At 41.2% G+C, this 20,794-nt stretch overlaps 1 protein-coding gene across 4 annotated transcripts in view; it reads right to left on the bottom strand.

Moving 5' to 3' along the window:
- Nucleotides 1–20,794, bottom strand: part of GLIS3 (GLIS family zinc finger 3) — a 499,909-nt gene that overhangs the window by 43,225 nt on the left and 435,890 nt on the right. For all 4 annotated transcript variants that reach the window (XM_061425406.1, XM_061425407.1, XM_061425405.1 and 1 more), the window contains one exon: nt 9,817–9,985. In XM_061425406.1, the coding sequence (XP_061281390.1) occupies nt 9,817–9,985 (169 nt within the window). The remainder of the gene's footprint in view (nt 1–9,816; nt 9,986–20,794) is intronic.

The following is a 20,794-nucleotide window of genomic DNA, read 5'->3' as shown; positions in this document are numbered from 1 at the left end:
GGTTGTTTGTGGTCAGTAATAACATGTGCTGTTTATATGCGCTTTTTTTCCTTCATCTGAAGATGTCAGGTTACTACTATAGTAACCACAAATGAATTTTTAATACCTTCTCTTGAAGTGAGACTCAATAATAGGCTATAGCAATGAATTAAAAGAAACATAATATATACAAAAATTCACAGTTAGAGAAAGGTTCAGTTCAGTTCAGTTCAGTCACTCAGTTGTGTCCGACTTTCTATGACCCCATGAACCGCAGCATGCCAGGCTTCCCTGTCCATCACCAACTCCTGGAGTCGACCCAAACTCATGTCCATCAAGTTGGTGATGCCATCCAGCCATCTCATCCTCTGTCATCCCCTTCTCCTCCTGCCCTCAATCTTTCCCAGCATCAGGGTCTTTTCAAATGAGTCAGCTCTTCGCATGAGTGGCCAAAGTATTGGAGTTTCAGCTTCAGCATCAGTCCTTCCAATGAACACCCAGGACTGATCTCCTTTAGGATGGAATGGTTGGATCTCCTTGCAGTCCAAGGGACTCTCAAGAGTCTTCTCCAACACCACAGTTCAAAAGCATCAATTCTTCAGCACTCAGTCTTCTTTATAGTCCAACTCTAACATCCATACATGACCACTGGAAAAACCATAGCCTTGACTAGATGGACCTTTGTTGGCAAAGTAATATCTCTGCTTTTTAATATGCTGTCTAGGTTGGTCATAACTTTCCTTCCAAGGAGTAAGCATCTTTTAATTTCATGGCTGCAGTCACCATCTGCAGTGATTTTGGAGCCCCCAAAAATAAAGTCAGCCATTGTTTCCACTGTTTCCCCATCCATTTGCCATGAAGTGATGGGACCGGATGCCATGATCTTCATTTTCTGAATGTTGAGCTTTAAGCCAATTTTTTCACTCTCCTCTTTCACTTTCATCAAGAGGCTTTTTACTTCCTCTTCACTTTCTGCCATAAGGATGGTGTCATCTGCATATCTGAGGTTATTGATATTTCTCCCGGCAATCTTGATTCCAGCTTGTGCTTCTTCCAGCCCAGCGTTTCTCATGATGTACTCTGCATAGAAGTTAAATAAGCAGGGTGACAATATACAGCCTTGACGAACTCCTTTTCCTATTGGAACCAGTCTGTTGTTCCATGCCCAGTTCTAACTGTTGCTTCCTGACCTGCATACAGGTTTCTCAAGAGGCAGGTCAGGTGGTCTGGTATTCCCATCTCTTTCAGAATTTTCCACAGTTTCTTGTGATCCACACAGTCAAAGGCTTTGGCATAGTCAATAAAGCGGAAATAGATGTTTTTCTGGAACTCTCTAGCTTTTTCAATGATCCAGCAGATGTTGGCAATTTGATCTCTAGAGAAAGGTTAGGGCTTTCCAAGCGGCACTAGTGGTAAAGAACCCACCTGCCAATGGAGATGTAAGAGACGCAAGTTCAATCCCTGGGTCAGGAAGATTCCTTGGAGGTGGTCATGGCAATCCACTCCAATATTCTTGCCTAAAGAATCCCATGGACAGAGGAGACTGGCAGGCTATGGTCCATAGGGTCGCAAAATTTAGACACTACTGAAGCAACTTAGCATGTGCAGAGACAGGTTGGTTCTTATAGATGGAAAGAACATTAAATCCCCAAAATGCTATCATTTTGCATTTCCAGCACCTCATCCAGTACTATGCAATGATAATAAATGTTGGCTGTTGCTGTTGAAGAAATACTCTGTTGAGACTACTGGTTCCATAGACATGGTTCCCAACTTAGTGTCAATTCTTGTGTCCAGGTAGATATCTTTGTCGAACTGGTGCGAATGGCCAGCTGAATATTTGTTCAGAAACCAGTTTCTGTTTCTGAGGGGAGAATATCTTATTCAAGAGAACAATTTCAGCCATTTACTCTGAGAAAGACGATTAAAACAGAGAAAAGTTTTTCTCCTTGCAACTAAACAGAAAAGCAACTAAAGACTATTTCTCAGAAAAGGAAGCTAACCCAAAGACTAACCAAAAAAGACTAACCCAAAGAACTTTGTCTCTTGGTTTTTCTTCTCCTCAATAAGACCCCTCACCACTAATGAACAAAGAGTCCTTCACCTACAAAAACATACACAGTTTCTCAGCAGCCAATTTCTCCAACTGTTTCCACCTGAGAGGGGAAAAGATGACATTGATTTCCAGATCACACTGTTAAAACACTAAGCAGAGGCTTTCCTTTCCAGCCTTTTCTCTATCAGAGAAGACGTACTTTGTAATGTGGATATCTTGACTTGGGCTAGAATGGCTTGTGGGATTCCACTTTAGGAATTTTGGTTCTATATAACTCACTCTTTCAGAGAAAGCATATGAAAAGAACACACTGCATACATCTGAATACTCTTAATAGCTTAGCGAACTCCATGTTGCTTCATGCTAATGCACTCAAGTAGAGATTTCAAGAAAAAGAATTCTATTTTACCTCAAGCCTTCTTTGTTACTGTCATGACTCACTTTCCTGACTGAAAATCCAAGGGGACTAAAAAAACACCATCTCGGGCTTCACGTGAAGTGGATCTGTTTGGAATGCGGGAACAAAACAAAGATGGCTGATTTGGCATTCAGAGGTGAAAAAACTCCACTGGCACTTAAAAATTATAATTCCCTTTATAGACTTTCTAATAGATAGTTTGTGGTGTGTGTTTATAATTAATTTGAAAACAGGGAAATAGTGCATTTCAAAATTTAAAATCCATGGAAAACAGTTTGATGTGAATGAATATCTGAACCGCAAATCAAGCTATGTGTTTGGTGGAGTAACACACAAAAGCTCACATCAGCATCTCCTGCTTTGCCATGAAGTCACACGGAGAAGAATGTGGAGATGGGAAAGCATCAGTCATCTGTTCAGGATTACTGCTGCCCTTCACACTGGAAAAAGGAGCTTGGACTTTATTCCAAGAATGGTGGGAACACAGACGCCAGCAGGAAACCCTCAGTGATTCAATCTATCCTTTAAGGGCAGCTCTTGTTGTGGTGTGGAGCCAAGACCATGTGTGTGTTGGGTGAAGGTGGAAGGTTGTGGGTAGGTAAGACTGGATGTTGGAAAAACAGTTAGGGGACTGTTGTACTTGAGATAGAAGGGGATAGCGGTGAAGTAGGTTTGGAGGAGTAGAGTTGATTAGGCTTAAAATGTATCTGAAGGTAGAGCTAAATTAGGCTCATAAAAGTTTGGCAGACAACACAGATGTTTAAATTAGAGATAGATTAGAGAGGACTAGGGAAGCTAGCTCAGCAATGCCTTTGTTGTTCTACTTTTCTTCCAAAGGATCCATTCAGAATCACTGGGTGGGTAAGAGGAAAGTAACACCAATTTCCTCGTATGGGTGACTTACTGGGAATGACTCTGGGTAGCATATTTATAAGAAGCTATTATTAATAGTAAAGTGAATATCACTGTGAGAAGAAAGCTCATTCCAAAGGCCTATAACCCAACTGATATTTTCCACAGAGGATGAAGCATGACTGTGGTCATGATCAATATTTAAGAAGTTTTAAGACCAGTGGGCTGTTCCGCCCTGGAATATTCCATCAAGAAGTACCAGAAGTTTCCCACAGATTTAAGGAAAACAAAACAGAAAAAAGGACCTCAAGCCTTTCCAGTCTAAGATCCAATGCTGTAATCTCCATTATCAAGTCCAGGATATTGGAATTTTCTTCCTCTTTGTGTCTACAGCATCAACATCAGAACAACTTTCATTACATTCAATTCTCAAGTAGACGTGTGGAGGGGTGGACTTTGGACCTCACCTCTCTTAATCTTGAATATCTGTGTAAGTCTCTTTTCTAGAAAGAAATTGACCCCTTAATGGAAAGCTAAATGTGGATAACTGTCTTCTGAATAGAAAGGGCTGAAACCCAAAGAATGATGCTCATGACCTGGCATTAGGTGAGCATCCTATCAAATCATTCAATCACTCTTAAAAATTTCTTCTTTTGCTGGGCCTAGAATATGTTTTGAACTCTTGCTCAATGGATAATAGGATATGGAGGCCTTTGAAATGTATACCAGAGTCACCAGGGTACCTGTCTTAGCCAAATACACAAAGCCTGTTCTCTAGATAAAGCCCAAACTCCTTATAGCAGTTCATGAGGCTCTTCCAACATTTACTTATAAAGCTCCACTCTTGCCTGCTCTCGCTCCTCTTAGTTTATAAAATATATACATATATATGTCAGGCAATATCATACATCATATATATACACATATGGTCCTATAGACCTTCAGATTTCAAGGAGACATTTCTTCTTCTATTTCTGCCTTCCCAATTTTGGTTAGGTGCCTCTACCATCTCCTGTAGCAACCTTTCCTAATATCCTAAATTATGATCACCAATTGACCTGGTTAGCTCTCACAGGACTGAGTGCTTAAAGACTGCAGGACTCCCATCAGTCTCCTTCATCACATATCCTCAGTGTCTAGCATATTGCATTGGTGCCCAAACATCAGCTGACTGACTCAATAAATGAACAAACCTCAATGCTAGGATTGATTTTGATAAACTTTAATATTTTATATGATGCTTATGATTTAGTCATTATTGCATGCACCCCATTCCAGTACTCTTGCCTGGAAAATCCCATGGACAGAGAAGCCTGGTGGGCTGTAGTCCATGGGGTCGCTAAGAGTTGGACACAACTGAGCGACTTCACTTTCACTTTTCACTTTTATGCATTGGAGAAGGAAATGGCAACCCACTCCAGTGTTCTTGCCTGGAGAATCCCAGGGACGGGGGAGCCTGGTGGGCTTCCGTCTATGGGGTCACACAGAGTCAGACACAACTGAAGTGACTTAGCAGCAGCAGCAGTACACATAATAGAAGATTAAAATGAGAGAGAAAAGATTAAGTGTAAAGAGAGAATGTGTATATGTCTATGGAAAAGGTGAGTAGGTGAAGATATCCACGTTCCTGCTTACTCAGGAAGTTCTGGGAAGGGCAATACAGCAAAGCAGGCCTAGTTTGAGCTGTTTAGATGCTACAGATGTAAATATGTGAGAATAGTTAGTATTGAGCATCTAGTATTAAAGACCACAGGAAAGCAAATGGAACCTTAGCAATGGCAAGAGACTCCCAGCAACATGTGTATGCATGAACATTTGTATTAGAACAACTATGTACTGTATAGAAGTATGCAGGTTAGACAAGATGTAGGACCTTTGAGAACTGAGGTCACCACCCTTCAGACCAATGAATCAAGGGGAGTAATCCTTTCTAGAAACTCCTCCAGGCTAGAAACAGGAGTTGGTAATGAATCCTGTTTCTGAGGCCTTCCCCTCACTGGTCCTTTTTGCATGTTAAATCCTCCTTAGGATCTACCACTGTGAAGAGAAGCATAAGAAACCTGGAGGTTACAAGGAAACTTTAGGTTCCTGCCCTCAGGGAACTAATAATCTAGTTAACAAATAGACATCTGGGAAATGGAAAACAAACAAGATGGATAATAAGGACCCAGTGATTTAACTGGGGAGCTGCAAGAGGCAAGTTGAGTATTAAGCCAAGCTCAAGGCTGATAACATTTAGTCAAGGATGATAAGATATTGAGGGAATATCCTTCTGTCTCTTTAGACAGAGAAAGATCCTGAATTAAGATGAAGAAATAACCAAACTAAGTCAATGAGCAGGTTGATTTGACAAGAGTTAAAGAACTTTACATAACTGCAAAGATATTACACAGAAAACAATTGCTATTTTTAACCCAATGACATCCAGGAAAGACACAAAAGGTTCCCAATGGTGAATTAGAAAATGCTGTCTATGAAGACCAGCCCTGGTTACTCAAAGGCACAGAAAGACTGCACATACATCAAAGTACCTAGAACTCTAGCAATATTACAGCTGATATGAATATAAAATAGTAAGTCTTCCCAATACTTCATATAGACTCAAGAAACTGACATTTATTATTTGGTTAAGGTATTTAGGTTATGTTCTCAAAAACAACTGTCCCTAACATTCTTTGATGTTGATTCCTGTACTAGAATGTATTCTCTTCAGGGAAGAGCACGTCCTCTCCTTGCTTTTAGTCTTCTCTGGCTCAGAGGCGGGGCTCATAGGAAGCCCTTTACATGTCACTCCACTCTGGTAAATCCACAAGTCCCCTAAGTCTGGCACTTGTACTACAAAGCACACCATGTTTGTGGCCTTCTTTGGAATGAAGAGAGGCAGCCAACATGCTCTTAGACAAGGTCAGTGACACAAGTCTAGCTGACTTATTCTTGGGACTGGGAGATTTCTCCATCTCAAAAAAAAAAAAAAAAGGTTTCCATCAATGTTTATTTTCTCTAGTCTAACAGACATACTTTGAAACTCAGTAAATTAACATTTCCCAAGACACTGGGCTCCTCTTATGGGAAGCCACTGCCATAAAGCACCACTGGCTCAACCAACATGACATGGTAAAACACCACTTCCCATAATAATTTTAAGTCAACATTAGGTGATGTGGTGTGATTTGGCTTAACTCACTGAAACGATGTATCATTCAGATAATATTTCAAAATAAAAACGGAACCTTGTCAAATTGAGAAAACTTGCATTTCCTTTATTTTATGGTGGGAAGGATCAAAGGACCTCATGCTAACTGGATAGATGCAGTGGACATTTCCTGACTTATGACAGTGACTCAGCCCATTTTATTAACAAGTTAAAGTTAAATAAATGATGAATCAATGCCCGCAAAGCAGGGGGAAAATGCCAGTTTCCCACTAAAATTCGCAAAGTGTGATAAACTTATTTCCGTTAGGAAAACTGCTGAAGTTTTTACTGGGGGATTTCCCAGGCAAACAGAGGCAAAGATATATAAACCCAAAGCGGAAGGTAAGCACATTTCCTCTTAGTGTTTTTATGCTGAATACTAATGCAAACACAGTGAATAATTCAGGGCTGTTTCAAGTCATCCTCATCTTCAAACCTGATTGGAAGAGATAACCTTCCATGCCCTTGCTCCTTCTAGTTGGGCTGGCAGAGGAATGGGGCACACATTCTGTGGGGAGAGCAGAGCAGCAAGGCAGAGCCACAAAAGTGAAAATATCCACTTTACTCACCCAGCCATACAAAGTACACCACCCTCCTCTGCCTCTCCATTTACTCTTCCATGGCTATTTATATTATCAGTCACTGCAATCATTTGACAACATCCTCTGGCTTCCAAACCTGAACCTTTCAGCTATGTCAAGGTTGCCTATCCTCATGCCATGTAAGAGTCTAGGTGCTTTACCTGCTTTGGTTCATCTAATCCTAATTCCCTGTGAGTTGCACACTAAGGCTCAACAGAGCTAAGGAACACCCCATCACCTATGCGTTACTCTTGCCAAATATGAACAAATCTGTTTAGGAGGAAAAAATCAAATTAGTTCAAATTGTGGAACATTCTGCAAAATAAATATCCTGGGTTCTTCAAAAACTGTTGATGTCATGAAAAAAAAACAATAATAATAATGATGAAGAAGATGATGATTTTTTTTAAAGCTAGGAGAATTCATTAGAGTAAAGAAGACAGAAAAGAAATGAAAAATATGATCTTTATTAGATCCTGGATCATAAAAAAAAAACAACTCTATCTATAAAGAACTTTATTCACACACATGAGGAAATTTGAATATTGATTGCATAGTAGATAATAACACTTTATCAATGTTAAATTTCCTGAGTGTGATAATTACATTGTGATTATGTAGGAGAAATGTACTTCTGAGGACATCTTTCCTAAGGTAATTAGGGTTAATGTTCATTGATATTCCCAACAATCTCTCAGATTGGTTCTGAAACAACAGGCAAGCAAACAAACAAAGGCTCTCTCAAGTCAGAAAGAGAAAGAGAGAGAAGGTGGGAAAATGTTAACAACTGGCGAACATGGGTGCAGAGTATATATGGGTGTTCACTGTGCCATTCTTACAGTTGTTAAATATGTTACCAACATAAAAAAGATGAAATTAAAAAAATTATAAAATAAAAATGAAATGTAAAAGACAAGACTGAAACAAGCTAAGTAGCAGGAGCATCTAAGGAACACATTCAAACAATCAGCAGCTGTGGGAGCTGGAACTTAATCTGGTGTTTAGGTGGCTGTTGTTTTTAACTCCATTAATGGCTACAATCTTTTTCTACATTTATTCTTTTAAAGGCTACGTACAAAAAAGAAAACACACAGATTACGTCCTTCTTCTATTCTTGTAAAAAGTCTTTACAAGCACCAATAAGAAGATGAGGCAAAGAGGAAGAGGCCCCTATGGATGGTTTCTTAGCTTCACTACCTGGTAGGGGATGATTCTCGGCCAGGCAGAATGAAACGGGATGATGAAAAGCCAATGAATAATATCACTTAAAACCCAACTGGAAGGTAAATAAAATCCTAAAATGAATAAGCTCAACTGAATTTACGGAAATATGTCCGATAACTGGCGAGTCTGTGAATTTAATAGATGATTATCATTTGTACTGGTTTGCTGACAGGTTTTGTGGGCGAAGGCTAATCATTTGTTTACACTTAGCCATGAACACAGAAGTGTTAAGATAAGTCTAACATATCTGATCCATGTTTTAATTGCCTATCAGATACATCCACATGGATGTTTCACAGCCACCTGAAACTCAAAACCCCAAAGTCCATTAGTTATCATTCCTTCTTTCCCACCCTTCCCTCTACTCAACATCCTCTTTTCTTCTGTTAATAGCACCATCATCCACCTTGATGTCTTGGGATAAAACTCCAGAATGAATTCTGGTCCTTCTTCTTTACCCCACACATACATTAATAATTAGTGATTCTGTATCCTAATAGCCCTCGAATAAACTCTCCATCTTATTGCTTTACTTTAGTTCAGGTCTTCATATTGTTCACAAAGACTTCTACAATAACCTCCTTCTTATTTTCCCTGCCTCTCCCCTCTGATTCGTCTTAATTACTTTACTATCTTGTCACTTGAATTCCTTCTCTACCAAGGACTCAAAGGATGCTTCTTAAATGAACAGATGTATTAATAAACAGTAGGCATACATTTTTAAAATGTGGCTCAGTGGACTTAACACATTAAAAAACTCCTAGACCAGGCCAACGCCAACAAAACCACAGATTGCTGGTGACATCAAATATTCAAAACTTTATCCTTATTGCCTATTCAACCCATTATTTTGTCCACCTAATATCTACTACTCCAGGATTGCATAGAGGTGCCCACAAGAACTTTCTCCCCTGTGGATATTTAGGAGTAACCCCTCCATAGGTCAATTCAAGCCAGATGAGAAGTGGAGAGAATGGAAGGAGTGGCATACTGTCATACCACAAGGCAGTCCAAATGTCAAGATTTAAAAATTTTCTTTCAGAAACTCTTTACGAGGGTGGTATCAACACAAAGTATTCAGTGAGCAGCCCCTTTCTGGCGGTGCATTTAAAATCCTGTGCCCTTTTATGCTGTGCTGTTAAAATAACACTACTGAACTATGGTTCTGAAGGCACCATCTTACATCTGGAAAGCATTTCAACCTATAGGGACATTACCTTAAAACTGAGTCCCTGAAACAAACTAAGGAAAGATGAGAAAATTCTGATCTGTTTGGTCAGTATCAGACACTTCAGTTGATTATTACCAGTATCTTCATTTTTTCCCCTATGGAAAATTAAACAGATAATGAGGTATTTGATTCACGTGCTCTGTGTATGTACTTTTAAAATGTCACCTTTGTGTAATTCAACCCACCAATGGATTATTAATAAAATGCAACTGTCAAAGCTCTTCTCGGTGGAGAGAGGTTTAGCGGCGCCACCTATTAGAAGAGAGAGACAGATGGCCTTACCTCTCAGCTCCGGCGTCCACAGCTGCGAGTGGAGGTAACTGGGAGGAGGGGTTGTGGGGGCTCCCCTGTACAGTATGTCCCGGAGAAGGGTGACTGACAGGATGTGGGGGTGGCACGGCCCCAGCAGCTGTTCCACTTCGGCTTGAGTGATTGCTGGAGAAAATGGAAGCTGAAATCAAGGGAGAACAAGCATCAGGTTGCACCCCAAATGAAGTGCATGCTTTTTAAATACTGAAGGCTGACAGCAAGCATATTTTAGGGGCTTGTTTGTTTTCCTCTCGGTGGTTTTAAGGGAACAGTTCTCCCCTTACTGGATATACACAGCTTCTGTTTTCATGGTGGAACAGGTTCCTGGCTAACGCGCCTTTACTGCTGCTTGAGCAGTTCATGTCCGCTCGCTCCAGGCTGACGTTCATGGTTTCTCGTAAGAGCTGCCCTGCCCGGCAAGGGCCCTGTCTGGACACTGTGTAATTAGTCCATCTTGTAATGGTTGTACCTGGGCGAAGGTCTCTGTATTTGCACTTTTCAGTCACAGGGGATGAGAATCAGGTAACACAGTATTCGGTCTGCTGACCCGGAAGGACACAACATAGGCTTCCCCCCTTTTCTTGGCGCCGCGGTGAGGCGCTGTGGGTCACTCCCAGCATCCCTGTCACTGCTAAATCAATGTAATTGAGAACAGAGCTTCCCCTGATCCTAGTACCACTGCAGGACCCTACATTCTTTTAACTTGAGAGTCTCTCCGACCCTGGGCATTTCCCAATGGTGTGATGAATAAATGTACCCAGTCTTTATCAAAAATGAGTCCTCTCCCAAAACCACAAAGTATGGAAAAGGGGCCTCTGGGATCTTCTCCCGCTGTTGTCTGTTATGACACAGAGAGTCAGTTACAGCCTCATTCTCGAGGGCAGTCTACCCTTTGAGAACTGTAAATGACCTCAAACTTAAATATGTACCTATTTAGATCAGCTAATTGGTACGGTATCACAGAAGAAACTGGGGCCTGTCACTTTCAGAGTCTATCACTATCAGAGGGGCTCTCTCCATGTTCGGACCTACTCAGCAGATATCTCATTATGCTGCAATAATAGCAGCATCATTATGCTGACTCTTTAACTGCCTTCTCTATACAAAGCTCTGCAGAGCTTTATACCCATCTCTGCTCTTTTTGAACTTACTCTACTGATATCAAAGAATAAATGGATTTCAAAAAATTTGAAAAATCAGGTTCAGGATTCAGAAAAAGAAGCCACATAATCAAAGAGATTTGAAGGTTTAGAAGTTCAGGAGCTGTATTTTTAGACCAGTACACTTTTCTCCTACCTCTCCAGGATAGAATTAATACCCCAGATGACCCAGCCCCCCAAAGCGTAATCCAATGGAATAAAAGTTCAAGTACTTAAAGGAACATGTGAAGAAGCAGAATTATCATCTTCCCGCTCAAAAAGCTACTGACAGGAGTGTGATCTGATTTGAAGGTTTTATTTTTGGTAAGTCAGCATTGTGTCAGGCTGACTTCTGTCCTCAGACGCCTGCATCCTCCACTGTCTTCCAGGTCTTGAAGAGGTGGTGAGACTAGAAAATGTTTACCGGCTCTAAAGGGCAATGCAGAGCTTCTGCACGTCAGCCTCCAGAAGAGCCGCACATTTGCAAACTCGCTAGTCACCTTATGAATCACTACCTCATTTATGCTCAGCTCGCTCAGGCAACCACATTCTGCTTGTATTCCAAATAATAATTTTACCCACGGGAGAAGGCTGTTTGGATTGACTGTGGCAATAGTTTCAATACGGGGTTTGTCAGCATGAAGCTTGGTGTTTTATATACTATTCCAAAAACTAATGGAATAATAAGAGGTCACAGAGACACTGTGAAAACACAGCTAATTTTTTGTGTGCCTTAATGTGGAAACGTGAATTCTCTTATTTATTTTGTTGTACCTGCTGAATGCATCCATCACTTATTATCCCCTGGAGGTGTTTTTGTGTGTGTGTGTGTGTTTATCACAGGCAAGTGCTGCCTTGCTGTTTACAACCCATGAGTAACAGAGAAATCTGGTATGCACACTCCATGCTCTGCTCTGTGTTTCGATAGAAAATGTGCTACTCCCCAAAGGTCTACATTAGTGATATTAGCTTTGTTTTTGCATTAGCTGCAATGAAATAGGCTGTGAAATTTGGTATTGTGTGTAGCCTGCCACACACTGAAAGTCAGGCCTGATTAAGGTCCTCTCCTTCAGCCCACTTAATAACCAGGCCCAATCATCCATCAATCATGCATCCATCCACCCATTCTCCAACCATTACTTTTTTTAATTCAATATTTATTTGGTATCTACTACATGCTAGCCACTCTACTATATGTGGGTTCCTATCCTTGAGGAGGTTGCAGTTGAATAAGGGGTACAGATCTCTATAAATCATTATACCAAAATACTGAGACTTACTAGGATACAGCATCAAATAGTGTCCAAGTCTATAACATACTATCTCATTTGTGGCCTCCAAATGTGCCCTAATCTCTGGCCAAATCAGACAACTGACCACACCTCAAATATGTCATAGCAATGTATGCTACTGTGCTTTTTGCCTGTCATATCCTCTACCTTTCTGTACTTATTTCAGTATTTTTGCTGTGTGCATACAGTTACTTGTGTTCTTCTCATTTATCTCTCAGCAGCCAATTATTCCACAAGTATTTATGGGGTACCTACCATGTGACAAACACTGAGCCAGGTTTGGGGATAGACTAGGGAACCAGATACTCTTGGTGCCTACTGTCTCCAATGCATCATTCATGTTTATTTAGTAAATGAAAATGAACACAATCTAAATGCCATTGGAGACCATCCTGGGTTCCATGAACAGGACAAGGACAGAAAGGAACATTCATCCACCAACTCCTGTCCCCCATTGGTAAAGGGTATTACTTCTCTCACACTTCCAAGTAGGTACATGTACCACAGTGGTTAAAAGTTCTCACAGATGCCCAACATCTGGGCATCAGGGAAGCCTGAGGACAGAAAACTAGTGCATTTGAGGGGAGGTGCTGCCAAGTTATGCTTGGTTGCCATAGCAATGGCCATAGGTAGGGACAGGTAGTGAAGGGGATGTGAGATGGAACATAAGAGGTGTATGGTTTAGGTTTGAAGGCTCAGAAACTTGCCCTCCAGCTGTGCTGAGGTCACGTGTTGACTGATCAACAGTTAAAACATACATCTACAGCTCTTCCATTCACTGCTATAGCCAGTGACTGGCACTGAAACAGGCAGAGACCCTTTGACTGGGGACCCCATAAGAATAAGGAAGGGAGGCTTTAGGGTTCAATTTGAAGCATATTAAAGAAAGTGTATGGGTTTCCCTGGTGGCTCAGCTGGTAAAGAAAGTGTATGGAGCAGTTTCTTAGGTAGGGTATAAGAAATTACCTGTCAGCAAAAGGAAACCTGTGATTTGCCTTTATATTCTAACAGATAGAATGAGAAGTATAAAACAAATTCTATTCTGCTTAGATAATTTTGTAGAAGCTTATAATTCAGTGTTGACACAGAGTGCTTTGCAAGCAGAGTCCAAGGCAACGTTTGGGGATACTGCCTGAGACAAAAATAATGACCAGAGACTTGGAGGAATTAACTATAGAATTGTGGCTCAGATCAGTTCAGTTCAGTTCAGTTCAGTCACTCAGTCGTGTCCAACTCTCTGCGACCACATGAACTGCAGCATGCCAGGCCTCCCTGTCCATCACCAACTCCTGGAGTCCACCCAAACCCATGTCCATTGAGTCAGTGATGCCACCCAACCATCTCATCCACAACCACGTTGTCCCCTTCTCCTCCTGCCCTCAATCTTTCCCAGCATCAGGGTCTTTTCAAATGAGTCAGCTCTTTGCATCAGGTGGCCAAAGTACTAGAGTTGCAGCTTCAACATCATTCCTTCCAATGAACACCAAGGGCTGATCTCCTTTAGGATGGAATGGTTGGATCTCCTTGCAGTCCAGGGGACTCTCAAGAGTCTTCTCCAACACCACAGTTCAAAAGCATCAATTCTGTGGCACTCAGCTTTCTTTATAGTCCAACTCTCACATCCATACATGACCACTGGAAAAACCAGAGCCTTGACTAGACAGACCTTTGTTGACAAGGTAATGTCTCTCTCTGCTTTTTAATATGCTGTCTAGGTTGCTCATAACTTTCCTTCCAAGGAGTAAATGTCTTTTAATTTCTTGGCTGCAGTCACTAGCTGCAATGATTTTGGAGCCCAAAAAGATAAAGTCAGCCACTGTTTTCCACTGTTTCCCCATCTATTTGCCATGAAATGATGGGACCGGATGCCATGATGTTAGTTTTCTGAATGTTGAGTTTTAAGCCAACTTTTTCACTCTCTTCTTTCACTTTCATCAAGAGGCTCTTTAGTTTTTCTTCACTTTCTGCCAGAGGGGTGGTATCATCTGCATATCTGAGGTTATTGATATTTCTCCCAGCAATCTTGATTCCAGCTTGTGCTTCCTCCAGCCCAGTGTTTCTCATGATGTACTCTGCATATAAGTTAAATAAGCAGGGTGACCATATACAGCCTTGACGTACTCCTTTTCCTATTTGGAACCAGTCTGTTGTTCCATGTCCAATTCTAACTCTTGCTTCCTGAGGTGTATATAGGTTCTTCAAGAGGCAGGTCAGGTGGTCTGGTATTCCCATCTCTTTCAGAATTTTCCACAGTTTATTGTGATCCACACAGTCAAAGAATTTGGCATAGTCAATAAAGCAGAAATAGGTGTTTTTCTAGAACTCTCTTGCTTTTTCGATGATCCAACGGATGTTGGCAATTTGATCTCTGATTCCTCTGCCTTTTCTAAAACCAGCTTGAACATCTGGAAGTTCACGGTTCACGTACTGCTGAAGCCTGGTTTGGAGAATTTTGAGCATTATTTTACTAGCATGTGAGATGAGTACAATTGTATGGTAGTTTGAGCATTCTTTGGCATTGCCTTTCTTTGGGATTGGAGTGAAAACTGACCTTTTCCAGTCCTGTGGCCACTGCTTAGTTTTCCAAATTTGCTGGCATACTGAATGCAGCACTTTTACAGCTTCATCTTTCAGGACTTGAAATAGCTCAACTGGAATTCGATCAATTCCACTAGCTTTGTTCATAGTGATGCTTCCAAAGGCCCACTTGACTTCACATTCCAGGATGTCTGGCTCTAGGTGAGTGTGAGTGATTCACACCATCATGATTATCTGGGTTGTGAAGATCTTTTTTGTATAGTTCTTCTGTGTATTCTTGCCACCTCTTCTTAATATTTTCTGCTTCTCTTAGGTCCATACCATTTCTGTCCTTTATTGAGCTTGTCTTTGCATGAAATGTTCCCTTGGTATCTCTACTTTCCTTGAAGAGATCTCTAGTCTTTCCCATTCTATTATTTTCCTCTATTTCTTTGCATTGATCACTAAGGAAGGCTTTCTTATCTCTCCTTGCTATTCTTTGGAACTCTGCATTCAAATGGGTATATCTTTCCTTTTTTCTTTTGCTTTTTGCTTCCATTCTTTTCACAGCTATTTGTAAGGTCTCCTCAGACAGCCATTTTGCTTTTTTGCATTTCTTTTTCTTGGGGATGGTCTTGATTCCTGTCTCTTGTACAATGTCACGAACCTCCATCCATAGTTCATCAGGCACTCTGTCTATCTGATCTAGTCCCTTAAATCTATTTCTCACTTCTACTCTATAGTCATAATGGGTTTGATCTAGGTCATACCTGAATGGTTTAGTGGTTTTCCTCACTTTCTTCAATTTAAGTCTGAATTTGGCAATATGGAGTTCATGATCTAAGCCACAGTTAGCTCCCGGTCTTGTTTTTGCTGACTGTATAGAGCTTCTCCATCTTTGGCTGCAAAGAATATAATCAGTCTGATTTCGGTGTTGACCATCTGGTGATGTCCATGTGTAGAGTCTTCTCTTGTGTTGTTGGAAGAGGGTGTTTGCTATGACCAGTGCATACTCTTGGCATACTCTCAGTTCTGCCAAGAGTATGCACTCTATTAGCCTTTGCCCTGCTTCATTCTGTACTCCAAGGCCCAATTTGCCTGTTACTCCAGGTGTTTCTTGACTTCCTACTTTTGCATTCCAGTCCCTTATAATGAAAAGGACATCTTTTTTGGGTGTTAGTTCTAGAAGGTCTTGTAGGTCTTCATAGAACCATTCAACTTCAGCTCCTCAATGTTACTGGTCAGGGCATAGACTTGGATTACTGTGATATTGAATGGTTTGCCTTGGAAATGAACAGAGACCATTCTGTCATTTTTGAGATTGCATCCAAGTACTGCATTTTGGACTCTTGTTGACTATGATGGCTACTCAATCATAGCAGTTCATGGTTCAGATCATGAACTCCTTATTGCAAAATTCAGAAAGTAGGGCAAACCAGTAGACCATTCATGTATGACCTAAATCAAATCCCTTAGGATTATACAGTGGAAGTGACAAATGGATTCAAGGGATTAGATCTGATGGAGTTCCTAAAGAACTATGGATGCAGGTTTGTAACATTATATAGGAGGCAGTGATCAAAACCACCCTCGAGAAGAAATGCAAAAAGGCAAAATGGTTCTCTGAGGTGGCCTTACAAATACCCAAGGAAAGAAGAAAAGTGAAAGGCAAAGGAGAAAAGGAAAGATAAACCCATTTGAATGCAGAGTTCTAAAGAATAGCAAGGAGAGATAAAGTAGCCTTCCTAAGTGAACAATGAAAAGAAATAGAGGAAAACAATAGAATGTGAAAGACTAGAGATTTAAGAAAATTAGAGCTACCAAGGGAATATTTCATGCAAAGACAGGCACAATAAAGGACAGAAACAGTATGGACCTAACAGAAGCAGAAGATACTAAGAAGAGGTGGCAAGAATATACAAAAGAACTCAAGGAATACAAAAAAGATCTTAACGGCCCAAATAACCATGATAGTATGATCACTCACCTAGAGTCAGACATCCTGGAGTGCAAAGTCAAGTGGGCCTTAGGAAGCATCACTACAAACAAAGCTAGTGGAGGTGATGGAATTCCATTTGAGCTATTTCAAGTCCTAAAAGACAACACTGTGAAAGTGCTGCATTCAATGTGCCAGCAAAATTGGAAAACTCAGCAGTGGCCACAGGACTGGAAAAGATCAGTTCTCATTCCAATCTCAAAGAAAGACAATGCCAAAGAGTGTCTAAACTACTACTGCACAATTGCACTCATCTCACACGCTAGCAAAGTAATGTTCAAAATTCTCCAAGCCAGGCTTCAATAGTACATGAACCTAAAACTTCCAGATGTTCAAGCTGGATTTAGAAAAGGCAGAGGAACCAGAGATCAAATTGCCAACATCTGTTGGATCATAGAAAAAGCAAGAGAATTCCAGAAAAACATTTACTTCTGCTTCATTGGCTACGCTAAAGCCTTAGACTGTGTGGATCACTACAAACTGTGGAAAATTCGTAAGGAGATGGGAATACCAGAACACCTTACCTGCCTCTTGAGAAACCTTTCTGCAGGTTAAGAAGAAATAGTTAGAACCAGACATGGAACAACAGACTGGTTCCAAATTGGGAAAGGATTACATCAAGGCTGTATATTGTCATCTTGCTTATCTAACTTATATGCAGAGTACATCATGCAAAATGCCAGGCTGGATGAAGCACAACTGGAATCAAGATTTCCAGGAGAAATATCAATAACCTCAGATATGCAGATGACACCACCCTTATGGCAGAAAGCGAAGAGGAACTAGTGTGCTTATTGATGAAAGTGAAAGAGGAGAGTGAAAAAGCTGGCTTAAAACTCAACATTCAGAAAACTAAGATCATAGCATCCAGTCCCATCACTTCATGGCAAACAGATGGGGAAACAATGGAAACAGTGACAGATGTCCTTTTCTTGGGCTCCAAAATCACTGCAGATGGTGACTGCAGCCATGAAATTAAAACATGCTTGCTCCTTGGAAGAAAAGCTATGACAAACTTAGGCAGCATATTAAAAAGCAAAGACATTACTTTGCCAACAATGGTCCATCTAGTCAAAGCTAGGGTTTTTCCAGTAGTCGTATATGGATGTGAGAGGTGGACCATAAAGAAGGCTGGGTGCCAAAGAATTGATGTTTTTGAACTGTGGTGTTGGACTGCAAGGAGATCAAACCTCAGTCCTAAAGGAAATCAGTCCTGAATATTCATTGGAAGGACTGATGCTGAAGCTGGAACTCCAATGATTTGGCCACCTGATGCAATGAACTGACTCATTTGAAAAGACCCTGATGCTGGGAAAGATGGCATGCAGGAGGAGAAGGGGACGACAGGATGAGATGGCATCACTGACTCGATGGACATGAATTTGAGCAAGCTCTGGGAGTTGGTGATGGACAGGGAAGCCTGGCAAGCTGCAGTCTATGGGGTAGAAAAGAGTAGGATGTAACTGAGCGACTGAACTGAACTATAGAGCATGGCTTTGCAATGTTCATCTAAATCCCAACTCACATACCTTAATATAAAATGGACACAACTTTGGGATCAGGTAGTGATGGCTTCAGTAGGATTGCTCTTGAACTCTTTCAAAGATCCACATTTCTCAGATACTTCCACTATAGCATAGGAAATGCATCCTACAGAGACTTCTAGGAATTTCCAGCTATCAAAGTCATTCACCCAGGATTCTATCTCACTGTGGTGTAAGAATTTTATTTTATTCATTCAAACACAACTTTCTAGCCCCTACTATGGACTTCCCTGATAACTCAGTTGGTAAAGAATCTGCCTGCAATACAGGAGACCCCGGTTCAATTCCTGGGTCGGGAAGATTCCCTGAAGAAGGGAATGGCTACCCACTCCAGTGCTCTTGAGCTTCTCTTGTGGCTCTGCTGGTAAATAATCTGCCTGCAATGCGGGAGACCTGGGTCGTGGGTTGGGAAGATCCCCTGGAGAAGGGAAAGGCTACCCACTCCAGTATTCTGGCCTGGAGAATTCCATGGACAGTCCATGGGGTTGCAGAGAGTCGGACATGACTGAGCAACTTTCACTTCACTATGGACCAGGCAAGTGCTGATCTCTTAATGTCTCAAATACCTGAGAACTTCACATAGACCAGCCCACTACAACAAATACAGACAAATGCTTGAGCTTTGCCAAGTGATTTTTTTTTTAACCTAGGGAAGATAATCTCTATGTTAGAGTGCAAGGGTAAGGTCATTTGCAAAAGGAAAAATTTCCTTCCATAGACACTCAGAATGATTTTCCAAACTCTACTAATGGGGCATACAATGAGGCCTATCAATCAAAGCCTAAGGAAGAGAACTGAACCCTCCAGCATCCAGGGCAATATTAACAAAACTGTTGTGATCAAATAAACCAGCACACACAGGCTACCTACAGGGGCATCACCTCAGGGGTCAGTGTTGATTTCAGGGCTGGAAGAGGGCTTTTAGGTGAGCCCCTAGACCGTGCTGATGACTGGCAGCTGGAACAACTGATTAGGCATGGCAGAGCAACATATTGGAAATTCTTATTGCTTTTGTGATTAAGAGATGGTGGACTCCCCAAGGAAATAAAAGCTTGGTCTTGAGATGAATCTGTGAGCCCTTCTTCCAGCAAAGGACCAGCAGCTGGCCTCCCTGCTGCTTTAGGCTTTCTTTCTCTCTGGGGCTTAGCTCACCAAAGTCCCTCATCCCGTTTCCTTATAGAGGTAGGTGGAGGTGACTCAGTTGGGCTTTTTAATTTTGACAAAGCAGCATGTGTTGATCTATGTGGTCCCCAGATGTCATCTCACCAGCTACTAGGACCATGGCATTCTAGGCTTGAGTCTTTAACAGGCTCAGTTTAGTTTGGGTTAATGGGCAGCTCTCTCTCTATACCCAAATGAAAACAATTAATCTTTATGTCTAATGGGCATGGACAGGACACCCCTGGGAATTCTTCAGTTGTCATGTATTCACTGTGTGACTGGAGGGAGGCATTGAAATGAAATGAAATGAAATCCACTTGTCTCGGGACCATCGGCAGAGCCAGGGAAACTTCCATAGGCATTGTTTGGTGGCTAGGTTTTCATCATTTTAGAAGGCAGGGAAGAAGATCTCCCTTGTCAGGCTTAGGTGTTAAAAATAGTCAATTGGAGGGCATATTCCTGTTCAAAACTGTATGAGCAACTAGAATCCTGCTTTTCAAGCTTTAATTTGCAAACCAATGACCAGGGAAAAATATTGATTTGGATTCACTAGGTCTTGGAGGCAATGAGTGCTGAGATTCTGAATTTCTATTAAGTTCCCAAAGTCCCAGGCAATGCTGAGGCTGCTGGTAAGCAGACTGCACTTTGAGCAGTTGGTGTGGGACCATAGCTCTGCTGTATTTCATCTTCTTGTCTGCCTCACACCCCGGTTTCAATAGTTAACATCTATTCAGTACTTGCAAACTTTTCTCCAGTTTCTCCTGATTAGATTACCTGGCACAGGTCATGTGGCTCATAAGTAGTGGACCTGGAATTCAAACCTAGGAAACCTGATTTCAGAACACATGCCTGTAACCATCATACTATATTGCCTCTCAAATGCAGGATGAATGCAAAAAAAAAAAAAAAAATCCCTAAAGAAAGGCATAAGAGTGTTGATACTGTATCAGAATTCCTGCACACTCCATTTGTAAAGGCTGTGTGAAATCCCTAGGCACTCTTTCCCCACCACACACAATGCACATGCATAGTTTTAACCACCAAAATGCTGATTATGGGTCAAAAAGTATATTCCCATTTTTGTTTCTACCTACCCTAAAAGCACTTAAAGAGACCTCAACGTAGCTGAGAGAAAATTTCTAGCTCTGAAAATTAACTCAGGCAAGAAATTAACTGAATTATTTGGTTTGGAAAACAAACAGCTGGTAGGAGATGTGCTTTTTTTCTGAAATAAAGATTTCAGATGCTTGTCAGGAGCATGTCAATCCACTGATGGAGAAAGAAATAAGGCAGGGAGGGGTT

Source organism: Bos javanicus, chromosome 8 (assembly GCF_032452875.1).
Source record: "Bos javanicus breed banteng chromosome 8, ARS-OSU_banteng_1.0, whole genome shotgun sequence".
In the NCBI taxonomy this organism is placed as follows: Eukaryota; Metazoa; Chordata; class Mammalia; order Artiodactyla; family Bovidae; genus Bos; species Bos javanicus.
This window is presented reverse-complemented; position numbering and strand designations above follow the sequence as displayed.